The 22786-nt window shown below is 45.5% G+C and overlaps 3 protein-coding genes across 8 annotated transcripts in view; 2 read left to right on the forward strand and 1 right to left on the reverse strand.

The window, feature by feature from the left end:
• The first annotated feature begins 1222 nt into the window (after positions 1–1222).
• Positions 1223–2467, forward strand: si:ch1073-126c3.2 (uncharacterized protein LOC555816 homolog). 3 transcript variants are annotated; one of them, XM_029127731.3, is made up of 6 exons: positions 1223–1381; positions 1501–1595; positions 1689–1806; positions 1899–1996; positions 2070–2184; positions 2262–2467. In XM_029127731.3, the coding sequence occupies exons 1-6, from the start codon at positions 1339–1341 to the stop codon at positions 2438–2440; spliced, it is 648 nt and encodes a 215-aa protein (XP_028983564.1). In that variant the 5' UTR covers positions 1223–1338; the 3' UTR covers positions 2441–2467. The 3 variants fall into 3 exon arrangements, with proteins under 3 accessions (XP_028983564.1, XP_028983566.1, XP_028983565.1); XM_029127733.3 differs by having other exon boundaries at positions 2265–2467; XM_029127732.3 differs by having other exon boundaries at positions 1692–1806.
• Positions 2468–3294: 827 nt separating this feature from the next.
• ccdc172 (coiled-coil domain containing 172) lies at positions 3295–10958 on the reverse strand. 3 transcript variants are annotated; one of them, XR_003783265.3, is made up of 9 exons: positions 10749–10958; positions 10442–10527; positions 9021–9137; positions 8561–8726; positions 7701–7802; positions 7108–7210; positions 4233–4422; positions 3765–3846; positions 3295–3573 (listed from the first exon to the last, which is right to left on the reverse strand). XR_003783265.3 is itself a non-coding variant. In XM_029127729.3 (8 exons), exons 1-8 carry the CDS (start codon positions 10825–10827, stop codon positions 3538–3540), a joined length of 771 nt encoding a protein of 256 aa, XP_028983562.1. In that variant the 5' UTR covers positions 10828–10951; the 3' UTR covers positions 3295–3537. The 3 variants fall into 3 exon arrangements, 2 of the variants coding, with proteins under 2 accessions (XP_028983562.1, XP_028983563.1); XM_029127729.3 differs by lacking the exon at positions 4233–4422 and having other exon boundaries at positions 10749–10951; XM_029127730.3 differs by lacking the exon at positions 3295–3573 and having other exon boundaries at positions 4233–4283; positions 10749–10954.
• Positions 10959–13072: 2114 nt separating this feature from the next.
• The window catches only part of gfra1a (gdnf family receptor alpha 1a), a 52434-nt gene continuing 42720 nt past the window's right edge, over positions 13073–22786 (forward strand). The window contains exons 1-4 of one of the 2 annotated variants that reach the window (XM_055502837.1): positions 13073–13623; positions 13942–14247; positions 14874–14954; positions 22431–22586. In XM_055502837.1, coding sequence (XP_055358812.1) covers positions 13584–13623; positions 13942–14247; positions 14874–14954; positions 22431–22586 — 583 coding nt within the window. In that variant the 5' untranslated portion in view covers positions 13073–13583. The remainder of the gene's footprint in view (positions 13624–13941; positions 14248–14873; positions 14955–22430; positions 22587–22786) is intronic. The other variant, XM_029175815.3, reaches the window with a different exon arrangement.

The raw sequence follows: 22786 nt of genomic DNA on the forward strand, positions 1-22786 counted from the left end.
AGCTAATAGACGTTATTAGCTATTCATCAGCTGTGATTGCATTCAAATTTTCCCTGGAGGCACAATGATCCTCCCAAACAGGAACGGCTTTGAAACAGGTAGCGCGGCGTCTTCCTGAATACCAATTAGACCCGACTTCTCGGCTTTGGGCAGCTCATCCATGTGAATCATTTGACAACAGGGTAGCAGTTTCCACGGTTGGATGATTCAGCACAGCGCCTGTGTGGAATTTAGACAAGACGGCGGCGTGGACGTCATCAGCCTGTGAGAAAGGTGAGACGGGGAGGACAGCGTGCTGCTATTATACACCTGACTTATCATCACTTCTGTAGCACAGACGCACTAATGCATGAGGCTGAGAGTGAATGGGGTGTTTGTTGTGTTTGTTCACTGACTTCTACATCTTTACTGGGTCAACACAAGCAGGAACCAGTCTGGAGACGGTGGCGCACGTGTGTCACGGCTGGTTCGCGTGTGTCACGGCTGCTCCAGGGCCGCTGGCTAATGTCCAGTTCTTACTGGAGGAGGACAGGTTGACACAGAGACAAACAGACCAGCATCATGCTGACCTACAATTGTTTTCTAATGGTGTAGAACATGTGTAAACTCAACTGTAGAGAGAATGTGTAAAACTGAACGTTTTGTATCAAATTATCGCATGAACCTGCTCATACAGTCTTTGCTATGAACCCTGTCACCACCCACATTAAAGTAAAAGAGTGACAGGTCTGCAGGACCAATATTTGCTCTTTAAACCAAATGCCAAAAGCCAAATAGGCTCAATCACAGATCCTAAAAGCTTCCAATTAATTCATTTGCTCCCAGATTGTCAGACATCCATAATGAATATCATCCACAGTGAATTATTTACACAGTCGCCCTTCAGGGAGCAGACTGACACCGACTCACCGGCTGCACATGTGAGTGGGTGCACGCATCCACGTTCCACACTGACTCTTGGCTCCGCACACAGCTCACAGCTGAAACGTAGGGCATCCTGTGTGAAGCAGCTAATTACTGCATTCAAGACGTACTTGCAGCTCCCTCATCAGCAAAAAGCAGGGCCACGCATGATGGAAAATACATGTGGAAGAAGCAAGCCAGCTGCTCGCATAAAGGTCAGCATGAATAAATAACACTGGGACTGCTGCACGTCAGCAGCGGCCAAGGTCTGTGTGCTTTCGTAAGCTCTAGATGGAGGCTTGTGAACGCTTGGGCACAGAATTGGCCAATTCTGTCAGGTTTCCTCCCCCAGACAGAGTCAATAAAATCACCTGTCACAGTTTTCTGCCTTCACTTCTGGGTCACAAACTTTTGAGAACAAACATTTCAGCAGCAATGGGATTCAAAGGAGCAGTGATCTGGATTTGCTCCTTAGCAGGTACAGTAACCTTGAAGTGTCTGGGAGCATGCGTGGTGTAGTGAGGGCAGCTTCTGTCATGAGGATAAAAAGTTACATAGGAACTATATTTTACTGTGTGTCTGTCTGTTCGTTTGCAGCTTTGTCTTTGCCGACGGCCAAAACCACAGATGAGACCTCACTCCCTACCTGCAACTCAACTCAGCTCTATAACAATCTATCAGCTGATCTTAAGGTGACTATAAATGCTAGTCCTACAACCAAACGCAGGGTGGGACACTTGATACAGCGTTTCTCCAAAACATGTGTTGTGCCTCCTACTAACCAGCAGGTGGCGGTAGAGTGTGGCGGCAACCTGCTGTCGGTCTGGACTGAACAGCAGAGAACACAACTTCTGCTCTCCCTCAACAATCTGACTGAGTCCCTGCACAAGCTCCAGCTGAAAGGTAGGAGGCGCCAGAGAGACACGTAGATGGACACTCGCTCTATGTTGTCTTTGTTATTGTATATAAACGTTGCATGCAATTTCATGGTGCAGACACAAACAAATGCCCCAAAGCCAAAGTCCCGGAAAACGGAGGGTTGGTTTGTGTCACAGTTGCCAGCAAGCGTTACTGCAAACCTCTGTGCAATCATGTAAGTGCTACAATGCGTTTCCATAGAAACCTGCATTTGCGTTGCTGTAGCTAAAGTGCGTCGTCTTCTGCAGGGTTATGACTTTGGCTTCATCAGGAGAAGCCGTCTGTTTGAGGAGTGCAGCGAGCAGACGCGGTACCAGTGGAGCAGCCAGTACGTCGGAGGAAACGCGCTGGCAGTGTGCAACAGTAAGGCTGTGTTCATAGCGTCGGATGAAGCTTCAGGTCCATGCACGCTTCACTCATCCCCTTCGCTCTCTCACTAGAAGAAGCCATTCAAGTTGCAGGAGCAAAGTCAGCGTATTTTCCAGAAGGCCAGAACTGCCAGACAACCAAGAGCAACGAGGAGCTGGAGAAAAGCATCAGTGACACGTTTAGCACAGAGCTGAGGAACCAAGGAATAGAGGTCCAGCTGGAGGTTCCCAGCCTCCAATGTCATGATTAACCTCAATGATTAAAGGCATTGTACAGACTGGTGTCTGCCTCTGATTCAAGTTCAGTCAGTCTCTTCTGCTTTCTATCAGGAATAATTGCACTGCGACCCGATGGATGAGCGTCTGACTGGCTTCATTCTGCTAATAGTCACTTCACCAAATGGAAGGCTGTTCCATCTGCCGCCCGTTTCTGCTCACGCAGCCAGACGCCGCTCCCAGAGGTCAAGGTTAAAAAGTCCAAATGAGATTGCAGGACCTCATTAGGTAGCCATCGACATTCCGCATCATTCTATTAGGAATTGCTGTAATCAGAGAGAAGATGACCAGCACAATGACCCTGTGGTGCAGGCTGTCAGACTGTCTAATCATCAATTACGGAAACAACCGTCTGTGAACTGAGACATTAACAAACTAATCGTGCATTCGTCTCCCATTAGGTGGCAGCAGTCATCTTCCTCAGCTGTGTCTTCCTTAATGAGGATTTCTGCAGTTTCAGAGCCACTGTTTGTTTTATTTAAGGGAAGCATTAAAGTTCAACATGAGAATCTTCTGTGTGCTTTCAACCAGCAGTGTTGAAGACTAAACCCTGACTTGGAGCAAACCCTGACGTCGGTGGTGAACTGACTGAGTGAGCGCTGTCAGCGTCATCGCCAACGCTCGTGGCTGTGGATCTAAGGCCTGTTAACCCCTGTTCCTTCAGATATGTGGCCATCTGTGTCTAGTGGTTCCCAGAGTCTCTCCTGCTGCAGCTATGCCACAGCATGGGCAGCAGAGGGCAGTGTAAAACCACATCTAATCCAACAGCAGCTCAGGTCTGATCAATGTGTACTTCATGTGCTTGTTTAGTACAAATACGAGTCATATATGAAGGCACCACTTTATATTAAAACTGTTTGTAGGCAGTAACCAAGACAACCAATCATTTTAGTTTTACCTTTTTTTAGGTTACACAAACCACTTAGACCTCTATTGATGATCATCCACTCCTCATGAAGGCATTAGAATACATTTAACATCCTTCTATCTTGTGTGCCTTCGATGGCATGTTTCTTTGTTTAACAGAATATAAACCTCACGACAGTGTAATTTCTGTGTTATTTTGCCAAACCTAATGTTGCTTCGCTCCTTGGCTGCCGTCCAGCTCCTGCAAACAGAAAAGACACAAACTGAACGAGAGGCCACAAACCCACTAAAGGACCGGAAGAAGACGGATGAGTTGAACATTATGTCTCTTGTGAACAAAGTGCTACACCTCAGCCTGGGGCTGATGCTTATGATGCATGAATAACTGTGTGGTGGCAGAACAAAAGCCTCTTTGTGACTCCAGCAACTTACTGACTGCAGGAAGCGGATCTCTGAGGCGAGCGCCTCTCGCCGAAGCTCTTGCTCTTTATACGTCTCCAACTCTTTTCTCAAACTGAAACAGATAAAATCAATGTTACTATAGTTTGTAAACTGTGGTGAGTTGATTTGTTAAGAGAAGCTAAGCATCAGCATTTTTGGTTCGATATGTTGAGATTTAAATGTTTGATATACATGCAAAGTTTGTCATTGTTTCATTATGTTTAGATTTTGTGGTATTTTGTTGCTGTGCTTTATCTTAGAATAAAATGAAATGACATCCTGCACTAAATAATGGCTCAACTTCCACATGGATGAATTTGCAGCTGTTTAGTAATTTGAGACTGAGAAGTTTCCCAGCTCTGCCCAACTCACTGCACAGATTGTTTAAATGCACCGCGAGCAGGAAGGTTGGACACCCTGAGAACTAAGTTCTGAGTTCATTAGAGGAAGGAGAATTACCTGCAGCTCTGCTCTAATAAGCTGCAGTGAATGCTGCCTAGTCACTGCAACCTGTATGTGTTGTTGCTCTCCCCAGGGACCGAGGACACATGGAAGGAAGCCCCACAGGACACGACCAAAGGTAGAAAAAACCGAGAGCAATAAATCAAGAAGAAGCCTCCAGTTGAGGAAAATGTTACACTGGTTGTAACTGCAGGAAAAACATCAAAATGAGGGGCAGAGAAATTAATAATGAATTCTGGAAAATGGACACTTCCTGTATATTATGTGTGTTGCACTAATTCAATCCTCCTGCGCTAGTTCTGTTACAGGTCTAAAGAGAAACAAGCAATTAAATAAGGCGCAACAGTTTTGCATTTTGAATAGATTAACTTGGATTCTAAAACGTTTAAGAGGTTTCACATTGAACAACCTCGCTGTCTTTGACTGAATCATTTCTGCTGGCCTTTATATCAAACACAGAATCTCACTCTGTAATTTGATGAACATAAATAAAATTGTATTACTTGCTTCTGCTTGCCTCAGCAACAAAAGCTGGATTTGGGTCCACGCCTCCCAATAACTTTAACTTTTGAAGCAGCGGCGTCAAGGATCTATACAGAGATGCAGTGGACTACAGACCAGATAACACCTTTGGAGTTCAATAAAAAAGAAAATAAACTAAAGGAAAATTGCTTTTTCAAAACTAAAGGAAACACAAGTTTACAATCCTCAGACAGGAAGCCCTGTAATGACACCTTCAAACAGACCTTCACGATGTAGCAGCCACACATCTACAGTATGACAAAGATCCACACTTCTGCTAAATCATCAAGCCCAAACAGAGTATTTCAGGTATCCTTCTATTATGTGACAGTGAACGATCCGCTTTGGTGGTCGCCCTGTTTTGCACACTGAACACTTTTTAAATGACTGCAGCACTCATTCAGATTGACGTGCATTCAATTTCCAACAATCAATAAGTGCACAGTTAAAAAGAGAGGCTGCAGCGGCTGAAGACAGAATTTATGGTTCCAGTTCAGGATGACTGATCATAAGAGTGAGTGAGAGGGGTCTTCTCTGCTCCAGAGCCACACCCTCAGCACTTCCTGAGGCTAATAAGCCCAGGGGTAACGACAGGTCTGCAGTATTTGATGAGGCTGATGAGTGAACAGAACATGCTACGCAAATGAATGACTGACTGTAGGACAAGGCTGCGAGGAGAGTGGCCACTACATGAAAGAGGGAGGAAAAGACGTTCATTCAACAACTTTTAAAAATACAACAAAACTGAACCCTCCCTGTGATATTGTAGGTGGTGGGATTTGTTAAGACATGACATTATCCAAAGTAGTAGCATCAGCAGAAACAATGACCCGTCCTTCCTGGAACACTATCGATCTAGTTTTTAATTAAATAAAAGAAAGCTCTTTGTGGAAGAATAGGGAGGAACAGCGCTCACCGTCACATCAGTCAGCACATCATATTCTCAGCTTCTGGAACTCATATTCTAAAACTGATTGATCGCTGACTCCTCCACGAGTGCCGGCTGCCGGATTAGTGCCCATTGTTCTGTGACGGGACGCGCACTGTACAGTCATCCTCATCAAACCATTCAGTCAAAATGGAAATCAGCATCCGGATAATAAAGTTATGAACTACTGGGCGTTTTGGCCTAAGACCCCCACTGTCTGAGGGAATAGCATGAGTAGAGCCTGCGGTTTGGAGAGTCCACGTTAAGAAGGTGTTAAGATACAGAGACGTCTGATCTGAAAGTGAACAGTCCACCTTTGATCCAAAACACTTCACTTCTAATGTGTACATTGCACTGTACCAGCACTGAAATGTGCGGGTATTACTGAACATGCTTAGTTTGCATTCCTCTAAAACTAACAGATATTTATGAGATGGTAAGATGCAGGAAATGCAACCGAGCCCATCATTAATTTCTTTTACGGACGTCCATGTATCAATCACATTAAGCTTAGTTTCTTTCTCTACTTGTTGACTGAGTGAAATACAATGCGGATCAAAGCCTTAATTAAGCCAAATGGCCTTAATGCTCTGTTATTTACACTTCTAGATCTGGACTCTGGCCAGACACATACAGGGAGAGAGAAACACAGATGGGAGACTGGGTTACGTGTTCATTCAGCACTTCTAAATGATTCCCTGTAAATTATAAACCTTTATCTATTACCATGTTTATATAAAACCAAGAAATGCTGTGTGAATCGAAAATAATCCAGAGAGATTTGGCTTCTATCCCAGCCGTCTTTATAATAAGACATTGGGAAAACATAAATTAACATTTATTTTAAATTTAAGAACATTCACATGTCTCACTTTTAAACAGTTTCTTATCTTTATATATTTTTCAATAACATAGGTGCTTATATAATTTGCTAATCACTGCATTCTGATTTTGTTTGCAATTTCCACAACATCCCAACTGTTTAAATCCAACATCCAGACAGACTGCTGCATTACATTGTGTTGTTAACAGTGGGATTCTTTCATCTGCCACAGTTATCACAGCAGTGAAAACTACAGAACCCTAGTGAGGAGAGGACAGGCTGCACCACTGAACACCAGGATCTTTGGCAGCTTTCACAAAACGCACTGCTAATTAAACATCACAGCTGCAGAGCAGGGAATATTAAAAAAAATCATAAGATAAAATCTGGAAAGCTCCAAGGATATCTCTGCAGAATAACTTCTTTTATGATCTGCAAAATAACTAAGTGCTGTGTTCGCATGTCGTTTTTTTCCTAGTTTGCTCCTTTTGCCTTTTGTTTGTCTGCTTTCATTTCCCAGGAGAATTTACTTGTATAATATGTATTTTATGCCAAACTAATAAACCTCCCTCAGCCTGGAGACAGTTGATAATACTCACCTCAGACAGGTGCTGTCAGTAAGAGATTTCTGACTGACAAACGAGCTCTCCACTTTCAAAGATTCCGTCGTTACTTGAGCCTCGCTCAACTGCCGATCCAAGTCTACAATCAGGAGCAATAAACCGAACAAAATGACAAGACAGTGACTGGATTATACAGAGAACCCCCCAGCGTTCTAAGCTTGGGCTATTCTTACTGTACAAACTCACGGGCCTATTCTCTATTGCTTAAACCAGTATCAGTAGAGTTGTGCAGTCTTTTTGACACTACATTACATTAAACTAGGCATGTTGTAGAGAGCGGAGGCCAAACCAGGACACAGGTGCAGGAGATCAATATAAATAAATCATACACAGACAGGGCACTGGCAGGAAGAGACATCAACGAAGAAGACAGGAGTGAACACAAACAAAAGGAGCCTTCTGAAGACCAAAGGACTGAACTGTGATGTGTAAACTCTTGATATTACAGTAGTTGGTTCCTCTCTAACTGCACAAAGTGGAGAACTGGAGTATTATAATGTATCTAAAACAACACAAATCATTACTCCACACCGTCTGAAATAAGAAATAAGCTTCTGTTTTTTGCGTACCTTTTACTGTCTTATCCAGAATGTGAAGTTCGAAGAGCAGAGCTTTCTTCTCTTTCTGAAGGGAGCTCATGGGACCGTTCCTGTGGCTCATCAGCTCCATCTCTGCATGAACACGAACAGGATAGATTGATATCAAACTGAAATAAATCATTTATTCTGTGAAGCTGCTATGTGAGCATTTCAGAGATGTCCTATGACATGTTCCATTCAGGGGAAATATACTGTACAGTAGTTCAAAATGTTAGCTGTGATAATTGGCATCAGAGAAGTTTTACATTTAGTTTTCGCACACTTACATAGAAAAATATTCTACCCCTTTACACTTCACTTTACTAAAACCATGGTCTCAAAAGCTTCTTTTTCACATTTTACTTTCAATGCCAATTATTTTCCCACACACTTGAATGGTTGTATGTTCACAACAAAAATCTCGTTAGTGCTGCAGGGGCCAGGTGTGTTAAAGTGTGAGCTGCATTGAATTTAAATATCACACTGAAACGAGGGACTTTACACTTCAGGGGCTTTATACTCGTACAGTAATTGCAGGTTGGTTGTGAAGACACAAAAGCAAACTAGGTTGCAGACTAAAATATCCTTTTCAAACTATGCTACATATGAGAAACAGGCTTCTGTGAGTTAGTTTGGTCTCTCATTCTGTTTACCCTGAAGAATCACAAGTAATAACTTTCCAGATGAAATTATTTTAAACACTGAGAAACCAGCCTGCTCAGCAGCATCTTTAGTTTCACAGCACTCAGTAGTTTCTATCTATAAATTAAAGCCAGATATCTCTGAAATCAACATGTGCGTTATTTAACCTCTGTCTACTGACAACATTAGAGTGAACAGTGTTTTATGACCTTTGTATAATGCTTCCATCTCCCTCTCCAGGTCCAGGATCTCAGTGTGTGTTTGGCTCTCAAACACTGTCTCTCTGTTCCCACGAAGACTGAAGTCACTGTTGAACCTTGAGATCTCTTGAAGAAAATTTTCCTCTTCATCTTTGGACTCCTTCTTTATTTTGGCCTGAAATTCAAAAAAGGATCACGGAAAGAACTTCAAGTAATATTTATACAACTGCTTGAAATGCTTCTTCTCTCGCTCCATTAATATGAATGATACATTTCAGGAGAATTATCAACAGTTGATGCTAATAAATAGGTGAGAATAATGGTTTTCATAATTTTTAAAGGGTTATCTGATCATAAGGCTTACACCTCAAATAATGGTGCAACTTAACTGAAAATGCTGATCAGGTAGTCATATTACACATAATCAATATTACGTTATATAGTATTATTGATTTAAGCTTCAACCTACTAGACATTCCTCGAAGCTGCTTTTCTGACAGAGCATGTCCTCAATTTGCTGTAACATCTGGTTTTCACATTTCTTCATCAGATGGTGCTGCAGACTCATCGCAGACAAATGCTGAGCCTGGAGCCCACAAATATGAGCGATAAGACAAAACAGCTCCAGAGACAAATATATAGCAAAGGAAACACATTACACATGCTTTATACTGTATGTGAGACATGTCACTGAAAGGCAGCTAGCACAAACATTAAGTACTGGAGGGTAATTTAAAAGCTGCCCCAGACATTACTTGTTTGTTACAGCAGCAATGAAACAAAGTCAATTTATTGTTTCTTTTATGGTACTGGAATAATACTGTATGTTTTCAATGAACACAATCACGTCCCAGTTTTCTAAACACTATAATTATCTTAGGTAGCCTTCATAAACCGTAAGACATTACATCATGTGAGCTGTAAACACTGGGTGCAGTATCACACCCTGCATTTCTTTATGATGTAAACAGTAGCAATTTTCCATTTTAAGGGATTACACTGACAGACACGGTGTATTTACCAACCTTGTAATTTGCCAAAGTAATCTGCTGTTTGGATTAAACAATTTTACAAGCACGGGACTACTGTAAATTAGCAATATTTGTGAAAGGTCAACGAGCCTGTCTTTGACATCATATCTCACAGGCTGGAAGGTTTCACTAATGTTATCTGGGGGAAATTAGGCATTGATTTTACAGTGAAATCGATCCTTTACAGTGTTGATGAAATGACATGGAGATTAAGTGATTTAAATCATAATGTAGATCAGCTCATCAATATACCAATGTGCACTTCAAGTGTCAATAGCGCTAATGCTGGAGCGGACACCGGCCCATCACCGGTCTCTCACCGGTCCATCACCGGTCTCTCACCGGTCTCTCACCGGTCCATCACCGGCCCATCACAGGTCCACCACCAGTCTCTCACCGGTCTCTCACCGGTCCACCACCGGTCTCTCACTGGTCCATCACCGGTCTCTCACCAGTCCATCACCGGTCTCTCACCAGTCCACCACCGGTCTCTCACCAGTCCATCACCGGTCTCTCACCAGTCCATCACCGGTCTCTCACCGGTCTCTCACCGGTCCACCACCGGTCTCTCACCGGTCCATCACCGGTCCACCACCGGTCTCTCACCGGTCCACCACCGGTCCACCACCGGTCTCTCACCAGTCCATCACCAGTCTCTCACCGGTCTCTCACCGGTCCATCACCGGTCCACTACCGGTCTGAGCAGGAACAGGCTCGCTCTCGGTTTCTAACCCATGAGGCACAGGTTCTGACCACTTTTTGTTCAAAACATGACTGCATTAGGAGACATCTACTGTACAGTCATAACACATGGAGCCATACATAATTTAGACTGTGGCAACTACAAAAGGCATCTCACCTTTTCATCAAGCGCAGCGGAAATCTTTTCATACTTTTCAGTAGCGGTTTTGAGCTTCTCATTGCATCTGATGACGGCTACTTTGACTGGAATGAAGACAAATGGTAACAAGCTAATGATCAATTTTACAAATAAGCATCCTGTGAAAAATATGTCTCGAACAATGGGCTTATACATAGTGGTAGTATTTATCTGTAGTATTTAAAAAAACTCATTGAACGTGTCATTATACTACACATACTACCAATGTTAGCTAGCTTATAGCTGTTCAGCTCCTATGCTACTGGAAATGCTAATTCAGAATTACCTTCTTTGAATTTGTGTGTCTGTTCTGTTAACTTTTGTTCGGTTAAAAGGATTTGTTGAAAGAGAGTATCTAAACTCATCTGGAGTTAGCTGTTAGCTGAAAATAAAGCAGAATTAAATGAATACTGTTAAAGTTAATCTGCTTCAAATCGTAGCTACGCCAACAACGCAGCATTTAACGTTATTGACTTCGTAGTTACGCCAGTGACGCAGTTTGTAATATTGGCTCCGCCCCTTTCTCTTCAACAACGTGTATTATTTGTATGCATTAGAAAGGCTAAAATGACCAAATGAACCATGTCACGGTTCTTTTGCCTGAACTTTAATTACTTTAATGCGGCCCCACGTTAATTGGCGTGTTTTATGTGATTATGTAAATCCGCTCAAGGAAGCTGTGTTAGCTAGTTTATTTGTAGTTATAGGGTTGAAGTACATTAAATCCTGAGCACTGCATTGCGTGTACATTTTATAAACAATTCTGTAATAGTTTTGTACTTTGGTTTATTATAAGTTTTAGACATAATTCTAATAGACACTTAATTGAATTTCCTATGTGATTTCCTGGTATCCATGCTCATAATTGTGCTAAGCTTTAGCCTTTTTAGGGGGTGACTGCATTTAAGGGGCCGCTGTCGAAGCCTTGAAGCTCCATCAGTATTAGCTCACTGTGGTCCCGTCCACTGTCGTCCATAAGTCTCCACTCCACTCGAGGCTTGAACATTATGCAGTGCTGCATCAGCTTTCTCCGTAGCAGAGTAGTCCACTGAGGCCCACTCTGTACATTTGTTATACAAATCCTGACTTTGACCAATTTTCTCGTTTCACCGATGGTAAAAAAAGGCTTCTGATCTTGTGCCATGAAGCACATTACAGTGTGAAACGTTAAACGACCTGTGGACTACATCATTGTGACATTCATTTGGGAAATTAGTTCATATCATATATTGATTGAGGCCTTATATGAATTGCACATTGAGCCTTCTTCTGACTGGCAAGAGCCCTTTGGAGACTTTGGAACAGCAAAGTCATCAACGTGTAAGCACACAATTAGCAGTAACAGTAACTCCAGTTCTTCACTTCTACTCATTTTTGTCTCCTTTCTAGTAATGTTCTCTGTTTAAAAATAGCTGTGGACATCTATTATAAAAACTGCAAGTAATTTTGAAAAGTGACTGTACCTGGCAGGTTGATTCATTGTACTTACCTAATAACAGCTTCTTTTTCAATAGACATTATTCAGTGACGCTCCAATAGGCTGTTTCATGCCCATCTCTGAATGAACCTGCCGCTCCCACTCTCTGTGCATGGAGGAACAGGCTTGATTTACGCACGCCAGCATCCTTGATTGATTCGGTCCACTCTTTAATGCAGAGAGGCTCATTGACATAGTCTGGTCCCGTGTATTTAGCCAAGTGGATTAACCCCAGAACACACTATATGGCCAATCAATAAGCTGTAGGCAGAGTTACGAGTCGCATGATGCATCATGCACATGATTAAGATCATGCTGTGTTTGTTCGATTTCCGCTCATTAAGCATTACATCGATAAAACAGAGGTGTTTAATGCTATGCTCGTATTTTGGGGTTCTAAAGTTTAAAAGTATCACCAATGGTTTCACGTGATTACTTTTAGGATTGACCTTTACGTCAGAGCCACCAACAGATGGCGACAGTCTCACAGTGTCCACTCTGCTGCTACTGAAGCAGGTTCTTTCAGCTGTCAGCCTGCTTTCATGGAAGGTTTAACATATTTTGGTTGAGTCTATATTATATTACAACCCATGAAGTGTGTCAGCATCGAATACCTCACAGCCCACACTGGTCAAAGTTGACAGGTGCCGTTTTTTTCCTCATTTGCAAATGGGATCAACATTATAACAAACAGGGAGGGGCGCCGAGTTGAAATATCACGAGCAGGCGGTTTACAGTGAGTGGTGAGGAATCGGTTCCTGAAAACTTCATGTGCTCCACAAACATGCACTCAGTTACAGAAACGTGCCCTCTGTGGATGCCCCCTGTATATCTGCATCTCTATAATTTAATGTGCATGAAAAGTTATAGTTTTGTGTGTGAGACCACACTGCAAAGTCATCATAAATAGAGCCGAAAAAATGTAATTATTATTGTTATTGTTATTGTTATTGTTATTGTTATTATTATTATTATTATTATTATTATTGTTGTTGTTGTTGTTGTTGTTGTTGTTGTTGTTGTTGTTGTTGTTGTTGTTGTTGTTGTTGTTGTGCTGCTGTACATCCATTGAGACTTAATTTCGCTGTGTCGGTCAATAAGGAGGTGACTCGTTATTTTCTGTAAAATAACTGTAATGTCGCCGTCGCGAGCCTGCGTTTGGTGGAAAACAAAGGCCAGTCTGTAAATTGATCGCAGGTCTCGTGTAGTTGAGTGCGAGTGGAAGCTGCCAGTCGCCTCCTGCTCGACGCGCTGTGCAGCAGCGGGGCTCCAGTTGGCTGCGCGCGCTCAGACGCACAGACGCGAGCATCCAAGTGAGTGGAGTTGGAGCGCAGTCCGCTTCGCCTGCACCTCTGCGCGGATCCACAGCCTTTGTCTCCCGGCGGCGAGGAGACCACCCGCACGAGGAGGGACGGAGCCCGGAGGCGTGTGGTTCTGAGGACCAGGACGAGCCGGACCGCCGGGACCGGACACTTCTGGAGGGGGAATAATTGCTGGATTTGTTCTGAACAGCGGAACCAACTGGCCGCGTTTTCAATGGATTTCAATACAGTGGAAGTACCCTGGGAATTAAAGTAGTGAGAAGTCGCTTCAGCGGTACCGTTCTTTCTGACACGGCTTGTGCTTCACAAGGAGAGGACGACGATGCGTTTCGCAGTGCTGTGCGTCATCCTGCCTCTTTTAGGTAAGTTGAAGTTGGACTTTAGGTAAGTGGGCACTTGATTCATCGCCTCCAGCAGCGGTGCTGTCGGGACTTAGCGCCTTTAGAGCTTTAGTAGAAGCGCCTGCGGCGGTTCAGTAGCCGGCGAGTCCGGACCACGCACAGACGGTACCGTATCCGAACCGCGCCACGCTGCGCCCGGCGGACCGCCCGCCGCGCGCGGGTCACGAGGTGAAGTCATCGCGTTAGGATGAAGCGTAACGGTCCACAGCTGCTCAGCAACAGAACCAGACACGCGTCGTCATTGTGTAGCCGCGTTACAGATGCCGCCTGTGCTTCCAGATGTGCTGTGCTCCGCCGAGGAGAACCTGCGCGCCGGGGCCGCCCGCCTGGACTGCGTCCGCGCCAGCGAGCAGTGCCTGAAGGAGCAGGCGTGCAGCTCCAAGTACCGCACGATGAGGCAGTGCGTGGCCGGCGGCAGGGAGAGCAACTTCAGCCTGGTGGCGGGCCAGGACGCCCGGGACGAGTGCCGGAGCGCCGTGGACGCGCTGAAGCAGAGCCCGCTGTACAACTGCCGCTGCAAGCGGGGCATGAAGAAGGAGAAGTACTGCCTGCGCATCTACTGGGGCATCTACCAGTCCCTGCAGGGTCAGTGGAGCACAGTCTGCTTACGTTTCACGAGCCATCGTTTAATGCGGAGGCTCAAGCGCTAGAACACAAATCCAAGTCCGTCTGGGCCCGTTTTGGGCAAAGACTGTTCAGAACTACCGTCTGTGTCCGTACAGTAGGTTGTCTCTGGTGAAGCACCCCCCCCCCACACACACACACACACACACTTCATTAGCACACACAAAAACACTGAACCCCTAAAGTGGCACACAGCTCAATAATTAGGCGTTCGATGCGATAATGTGCAATCATTCATAATTCATTTAAATTTGGCCTCTCACTCAGCTCAGAGCCTCAGTCCACTTTTTGACCCCTTAAATCACTCTCCTTGGAGGTAATGGGGCATGAAGCCCCTCAGCGCTGGCAGTCCCATCTCAGAGTGTTGATCGTAGCAGGGGAGCCTTTTAGTCCCAAACTGCATCCAGTTCATCACCAGTGAGTGGACGTCCAGTTGTGCGACACAGCTGACCAACCTGCCTAATCAGGCGTGCGGCTCCGTGCCAGCGTGTATCGACTGACCCAAATACATCATGTCACATGCAGCACAATGTGAGGGGGGAGAAAACCTGCATTTCTTCTTCATCTAATGCGGCGCTTTTCCTCAGGCAATGACTTCTTGGAGGACTCTCCGTACGAGCCCGTCAACAGCCGCCTGTCGGACATTTTCCGCCTGGCTCCCATCATAGGTAAGAGCAAAGAGAGCCCAGGTGCTGTGCAGAAGCTGTGGGCATCTGGGCCGCATCCTCCAGAATCTGCTCTTTAATGTTTAATGATTGTCTGCTCCTGTTGAGACGCCGTTGAGCTCCACGCTGTGCCTGCATGCTCTCATCAAAGGTCATCTGTGTGTCACCCGTCCTCCCTCGCTCCCTCGCTCGCCCGCCCGCCCGCCGGACGTCTCTGCCTCACCCTGTTTTGGGCCCGGCAGAACCGCATGCTGGCTGGAAGTGACCTGCATGGGGAGCTATAGTTCTGAAGCAGTGTGGATGCTGTGGATGCTGGCTTTCAGTGCAGTTGTGGCTGTTTGTGTCCACTTGTTGAAGACAGTGTGAGTCTCTGTGAATTACTCATGAGAGCTTCGTAGGCGTTCTCTGCTGTGGAGCGATGCTGACCCGAGCCTCTAGATGGTGATGTTATTCCCTTCTTCACAGCCGTTCAGCGCCTCAGACCGCTGTGGGTATTTGAAGCCTGGCTCAGTGATGTTACTGGTTACGTGTTCATTACTACGGTGCAACTGAGGAGTGTTGTGTGGAATCGTGCTTCACCTCCACGTCTTTGAAGAAAACGCTGATATTTTGACCCTTCTTGATAGAAGGCATTCTCTCTGTTTCTTGTCATGTTTATCTCCTAATATGCTGATTTGCCCTCAGCTACTGTGAGGTGACATCATCATGTGGGTGGTGAGATGCAGGTAAACAGTAAACAGAGTCCTGGACTGGGAACTGACTTCATGACCCATTTGCTTCGTCTTAAGTCCATTCTTTCTTTGCTGTTCTCTATTAAATGGACTGGATTCAGTAGGAAATAAATTACTTACAGGTCCGACTACACGCTACTCTACAGCTGTTACCAACAAGGACAGGATACACGAGGGCGACTGGTTCTGAAGCACAGTGGTGGTGATTGCATACATGTCTGACAATTAACCAGCAAATTAGGCTGAGTGACGACAGAGATTCGCAATTCTCAGTTATTTTTAATATCAAACCATCTCTAGGTGATTTCTTTATCACATAACACCTTAAAAAGAGAGACTTTCCTTTCTCCGGCCAGAACTCTTCAGGTTTGTTGCTTGGTCTGAAAACTGTAGCACGTTAACATTTTGTGTATGTGTTTATATTTGAAATAGTGTCTCTTAAATAGAAGCAATATTTGCACGTGACCTCTCATGATTCGTGATTTCCCAAGAGACTGTAGAGTCTCCAAGGAGAGACTGTAAAGACTGAGAGACTGTAGAGACTGTAGAGACTGTAGAGACGAGCTGCTCACAAGGTGGAACAATGCAGTACTTTACATGAGCATCAAACATTTGAGAAAATGTAGAAAAAACTGTAGTTTGTGTAAAATGTGGGAGGTTAAGAGCTTCAAATATCTCCTAAGTTTGGCAGGTTTGCATAATGCTCTTACATAATATCAGAGTTATGACTAAACTTACTGTAAAGTGCAGCGTAGTCGTACTGTCTGTCGAGTCTCCTAACACGGCGTGAGCAGGAGAGAACCATGAATGCACATGTGATGGAAGGAAAACAGATGATTAGGCTGGAAGGAGAATACAACTAATCACAGAGTGGGAGCAGCGATGGAGGGTGAGAGGTGAGCTCAGTCAGTGAATAGAAGGGGACGTCGAAGAGCACAGCGCGTCGGATGGTTCTGCCTCCTCTGCTCTTTCTATGGAAATTAAAGGGCGAGGTGACAGGAGCAGGATCACAGAAGAAATGATTAAAGCCCGTGTTTGATCACTCAGACAGCTCAACATGATTCATTGCCATGGTGCATCTACGGAAGCAGCTGGAAACTGAAAATGTATGTTTACCAGAAATCTACCCAGCGCGGAACCAGAGGGCGGCTCCCGCTCCAGTCCATAGAATGTAGAGCTGTTGTTTTTGCGTCATGTGGACGTTGTGAGGTTTCAGACGTTGCAGAGACGGACCTCACGGCGGCCGCGTTGCCCGTCGTCAGTCCCACGTCTCGGCTGAAGCCACTAATCTCTCCCGACGCCCTGATGCACACGTGCTCCATATGCGCGAAGGCACCCTGCTGTGTGCCAGCACCTGTTTCTAATCACACACTCGTAGTCGGTCTGATTTCATTACACAGACGTGGGCTCCAGTGAAGTGGATGTGCTTCTTCTGCCGACGGTTCAAAGTAGTTTCAAGGAGAATGTTTGGTTTCCTGATGCTGTTGAGTGAGATTTGCTGTGAATGAATCATCCTTTGTGACACGAAGTCACAGTGTCATGGGGTATTTTCACTATATTTAGATATTACTGTGTTTAAGTGGTGAAGCTTAAATCCCATGGATGTGAGTGGTGCATGTAACACGCTGGTTGTGGAGGTCGACGTGTGTTTAATGACTTGATGTGAATCAGATGCTTCAACGGTTGATTGCTTTTCCTTTTCCCTCCGTTTGTTCCCGTTTTCTGTGTTCAGCTCTTGACCTCTTTGGATGTTGGATCCATGGCATGTATCCTGACGTTTGCACCCTTTGTGTGAACGTAGATGGTGGTTTTGTACAGAAGTAAACAAAAACCTAGACGCGTTTGAACGCTCAGAACGGGAGAAAAGTTCTGCTAAAATGGCTGCATTTCTCCTCAGCAGTTGTTTGCGTTGGAGTCAGTGAACCGTGCAGGAGCGAGCAACAGAAACGGAGGATTATTTTAGGATTCAAGTGGACTTACTGCCACAACATTTGTCTCATCCCTGGAAAATAAAAGCAGTAGAGAAAAAGGAATAAAACACGCTGCGTTCATGAACGCTTGCTGTTTCAGGAAGCTTTAAGATGTGTTTTCCTCCTGACGTTCATCAGCCACTGTCCTCCACTTCATCTCTTGTTTCTACAGATGCAAACCAAGCTTCTGGCTTCTTAGTCTTGACTATTTTTTATTGTATTGATTTTATTATTTGACCTTTTATTATGATGAGAATGCGATTTTTGAAATATTTTTTTGGCTTCTATCAAATTATACAGTCGCACGGTCGCTTTCGCTGTGTGCGCGTCTATTTGGTGCGAGCGTGATGAGAGATGGGAGGACTCTCATCCACAGTCAGTGCCTTAACATGAGCGCGGCAGCTGTGGCCGGAGGTGGAGGTGGCGGCCAGTGAGAACAGATAAGAACCCGTGCATTCCAGGAGGTGCTTTTCCTGCATCCACTTCATTTCACTTTGGCCCGTGGACGTTTTCAAATGATAGTAGAACATTTACCTTGGCAGCACTTACTTCAAACTGCAAGTTGTGCAAAATATACTTTGTGCATGAGATTTCCAGCAAACTTCAACTTTTGGTTCATTTTCTCACTTCCTGTTCTTCCACGTCAAAGGCGTCAGTAACTGTTACGTTCTGCCGGGTTCTGCAGATATCACGACGTGTGTCCTCTGGCTCGTCGTTGTGCACTGATGTGTGTTTGGCTCGAGCTCCGTCCTCCTCCCAGTTGGCTGGTGCACCAGCTACATCACCCACTCACCACTCATAGGCCCCAATGCACCAAAGCTTGGTATTGTGTCTCTTCCATGTGTCAAGACTTCAAACACATCTTGTCCTCTTCCCTCCTACCACTGAAGTCAGCCTTGAAGCACAGTTGCTGCTGTGTGTGAATTGTGAGTGTGAAAACATCTGTAAGTGCGTGGCCCGGCTGTCAGGCTCCGGCAGCGCTTCAAATCCCCTGTGCTGACACGCAGGGCTGAGAGGCTGTCAGCGCCGCTCCACCACTGGCTGGAAAGGAAGTCGTGCTCATTATGAGCTGCCAATGTGTGGAGATAAGAGTGTCCAGCACCATCTTCCTCACGCTTTGTTTGTGCGCAGCCTGCATCTGTGTGTGTTTATGTGAGGGCGAGCGAGTCAGGAGGGAATGCAGAGGAGTTGCCGAGGTACAAACATAATTTATTGTGTGTATCTTTTGGAGAGACACTGAAAAGTATCCTGCCTGTTGTTAACGTCATTCCGAGTCGATCGGCTGAACACACTTGCTGCCTGTTTGACACATTTAACAGCAGCTACTGTGGGAGGTGCACATAACTGTCCTACACGGAACCGGCCCGTCTTTACCTGCTGTAAGTTACCAGTGGACGCCGACACCTGGCATTAATGTGTGTCATTTATCATAAAAGCTGGTAGTGACTGGTGGAACATCCATGAGGCGCACACGTTGTTTAGGACTAACTGTGTGTCAGCAGCATTTTAATAGACTCAGTGACTACAGTAAATACAGAGCATTTGTCCAACGACAGACTGTTTCTGCCTGCGGTTCCTAAACAATGACGTGTTTTTCTGGGAACAAGCAGCTGATGAGCTCATGGGTTTCCTGGTTTAGTGAAATCACAATCAAGCATTTCTGACCTCACCAGTGAACTCATGGTTTCTTCTTTTAGGCTACACGTCCCCTGGTTCAGGGTCCGAGTGGCGCCGTTGACCCACTGCAGCTGACGTGTGTGAACCACCTTGAGTTTCAGACCTAAACTGGAGGCAGGTTGTGTCCAGGGTGCTTCTCTTTGCTTTAGACACGCGTTCCCTGCAGTTTCTCACACTCAGTAGTAGTTTCTAGGAGAAATCCCAGTCTGAAGCCCAGATGAGCTCTACGTTAAAGTGGTGCTAATCTGGACGTCCGCAGACACACTCTCCTCGGGTCTTCAGCCGGTTCTGGACCCGTTCCCTGCTGATGCCTGCGAGTGGACGGGAGGCGGCTCTCAGCACATCATACGTGACACCATGTGATCTGTAGAAGGATCTGCTCCTTTAGGTCCCGTTCAAGTTTGTTTCGTTAGAGACTCAGATCCACCGCCGACGCTACTGTCCCTGTGCCTCGTCTCCTATGACGCCTAATCAATACGGCGCTGTGTTAGATTGGAAACTTGAGGCTGCGTCTACAAGAATCTATTGATTCCTCTTTTCCCCTTGTTGTGCTCTTCTTTTACGTGTGAGCGCTTCCGTTCAGGCCGGGATCCGAGGCTTTGTGCCTCTCCGTGTTCGAGGTGTACAGTTCCAGGCTGAGCTCCTGTGACCTTGTCTTATCTCTGCACAGCGTTCAGCAAGGTGTTCAGTAATGAGGGCTATTTTAAGACGCGTTCGGCCACATTTTGGATGAAGGCGTGTTGTTCTGATAGGAAGCTGCCAGCTTGCATTGTAATATGAGGACTGGGCCTGCTTCACATTCAGTGCTGTTTCATACAGCGCGGTCAGAACACCTTGATTTCCTCAGGCTGTAGATCTCTTCATCTTTCTATTTCCCCATTCCAATCAGGCCCTGTAAAGTCCTCCTTGCCTTTCCAGCTACATGTCAGCTGGCCACTTAATTCCTCATACTGTTTCTAAAATGACTGATGCAACTGTGGGCCATTGGCAGAATAATTCTAATAGCGGCCGTATCATCAGGTTGCCAGTCCAATCGCTGCCTGGCGCACCATGGGCCAAGAAAATCATTTAGTTAAAGGTGACCAGATTTGAGTCCCTCTGAGAGGTCTTTGATTGGATGTGGAACGGAGGGGTGATTCATCATAGTTAATAAATGCTGTTGACAGCTCGAATCAGCGGGAGGGAGCGAGTGCCAGGTCTGCCTCCCACCGCTGCTTTATGCTGCATGCAAATATGGACAATTAACTTTTCACATACACTGTCGCAGACACCTACGCAGATAGACTCGTACCTGGAGACGTGTGCAGCCAGACTGGAAGCGAAGTCAGTGCTGTTTTACACTACATGTACATGTAAGGAGAAGGTGCATTACAGCTAGTATTTGTAAACGACCATTGTGCTTTTACAGTAGTTTGAATTGACTCAGCTGTTGTTACTGTATGTCTACATGGAGCAATTAGTAATAATTGAAATTGATGAGACCTGTGCTCAGTCCTTCCTGTGTCCAGGTTGCAGTAAATCACTGCTGTTTGCGTGAGCCCCTTTCAGTGCGTTCAGATGTGAAGTAATTACATTTGGGATTATTTTGTGACAGTGCAGGTAATTACTTGAGGCTGACGCTGATGCCACAGCTGACTGTGACGGACCTCTGGCAGGTGCTGCTGCGCTCAGCCCTCAGCTGTGCACATTCAGCTTGTAGGATTAGCTTCGGCTCCGGCTGTCGGGACTTTCACTCATGCTCTTCTATGTTAATAGAATTTTTTACTGCCTCAAAACAAGCGGTCCTGGACAGAACTGTTTGGTTTGATCCTTTTGCGTAAGTGGATTGTGTGCTGGTGTGTGGTGCTTATGCTGAAATGTGTTGGAAACAAGCTTTCCCTGTGGTTCAAGGATGTGAATGGTCTCAGCTCGACACAAGCAACGTCACAATCAGCCCCACTTAATGGCTTCATCTGTGTTTATCTAAGCGAGCGTGACGTCGCTGCTGTAGACGCCATGTCTGAAACACAGCAGCAACAACAGCGTCTGCTTGTCAAACTGCACAACACGTTACGTTTGTTTGATTATGTGCTTCATTTGCAGCGTGATAAAACATGTGTAGACTATAAATACATGCCTCCGTGTCTACCGGTCCAATAGAGTGTAGTCTTTGTCTGATTAAAGCAGTGTCCCTAACTAACACACTCCTCTCTTTGGAGAATAATAGCTTCACCCCATCGTCTCCTTTTGTTGCTCTCCTTTTGATCACAACAGCAGCATCGCTGCGCAGCCTTAAACAGACACACACACACAACCAGGAGCCAAGACTGTACAAGCCCCATACGCACATGTACAAGAACGCCAGCACCCGCTGGCACACAACAAACGCGCACACACAAACATCCCGCTGAGTTCTGGTTCTGTGCCAGTCTTTGCTCTCAGTCATGTTAAATGAGGGCATTGATACATAAATTTGCATTTGTTTCATCCACAACCGTCCTCCTAACTAAAAATCTATAACTGCGTGCCCTGGATTTGCCAGGCAGCTTCACGTGCTTCTGCTCTGCTTTGTTTCAAGGCCTTCGTGACTGTGGGCCTGATTCAGCTGTGGGCACGCGCTTCCTCACCACAGCAACTGTGGGTAATTTAGGTAAACAGCCCAAACTGTTCCATTGTGGCACATGGGCTGTTTATTTGTAGCTTCAGGTGGAACGTGATCGTTGGTGTGGACTTCATGTGCAGCTCTCAGGACGATGGAGCATCGCTTGGACCAGTGGGGATTTTCTTTAGACTGAGCTTAGATGTTCTTCTCACGTTGTCTGCTGCAGATAAGAACTATACTCCCTCAACAGTTTTACAGAGAATAATTCTGAACTGGTGCTAAAGTCCTTGATTTTATGAAGCCCTTTTTCCTCCGTGTTCCTTCTGACTTTACCTTTGCCCACCTGCAAAACCCAGAATGTTCCTTTTGCCCGTCAGCTAATGATCTGAATGCTCTTCTGTCCCACCCACCCCTTTAACCTGTGAGTATCATTTGGACCTCCACCTCCCTGTGACCTTTGAACCCTGTGAACCCTGATGGCTGTTGGTTGGCGCTCCTCAATAAAGCACGTCTCTTACAGAGGGTGGGGAACCGTGGAGCAGCTCCGCCACCTTGGCTCCGGGCAGGGGGGGCGCCCAGGGCAGAGAGCCTGCTCTGGGCAGAGGCAGCCCCTCCTCCACAGAACTGCAGGATCCCAGTAGAAACAGGAGAGCTCATCCCAATTGGGCCATTCTGGGTAAAAACAGAGAACTGTGTGTGTGTGTGTGTGTGTGTGTGTGTGTGTGTGTGTGTGTGTGTGTGTGTGTGTGTGTGTGTGTGTGTGTTTGTGTTTGCTCATGCATGTTGTTGTTAAAGCCCGATGAAGGAACAGGTTTTCTCTAGGAAGCTCCATGGAAGACAAGCACAGAGATGACGAAATAGATGAAATAGGTGGTT

Source organism: Betta splendens, chromosome 15, assembly GCF_900634795.4.
Source record: "Betta splendens chromosome 15, fBetSpl5.4, whole genome shotgun sequence".
NCBI classification, from domain to species: Eukaryota; Metazoa; Chordata; class Actinopteri; order Anabantiformes; family Osphronemidae; genus Betta; species Betta splendens.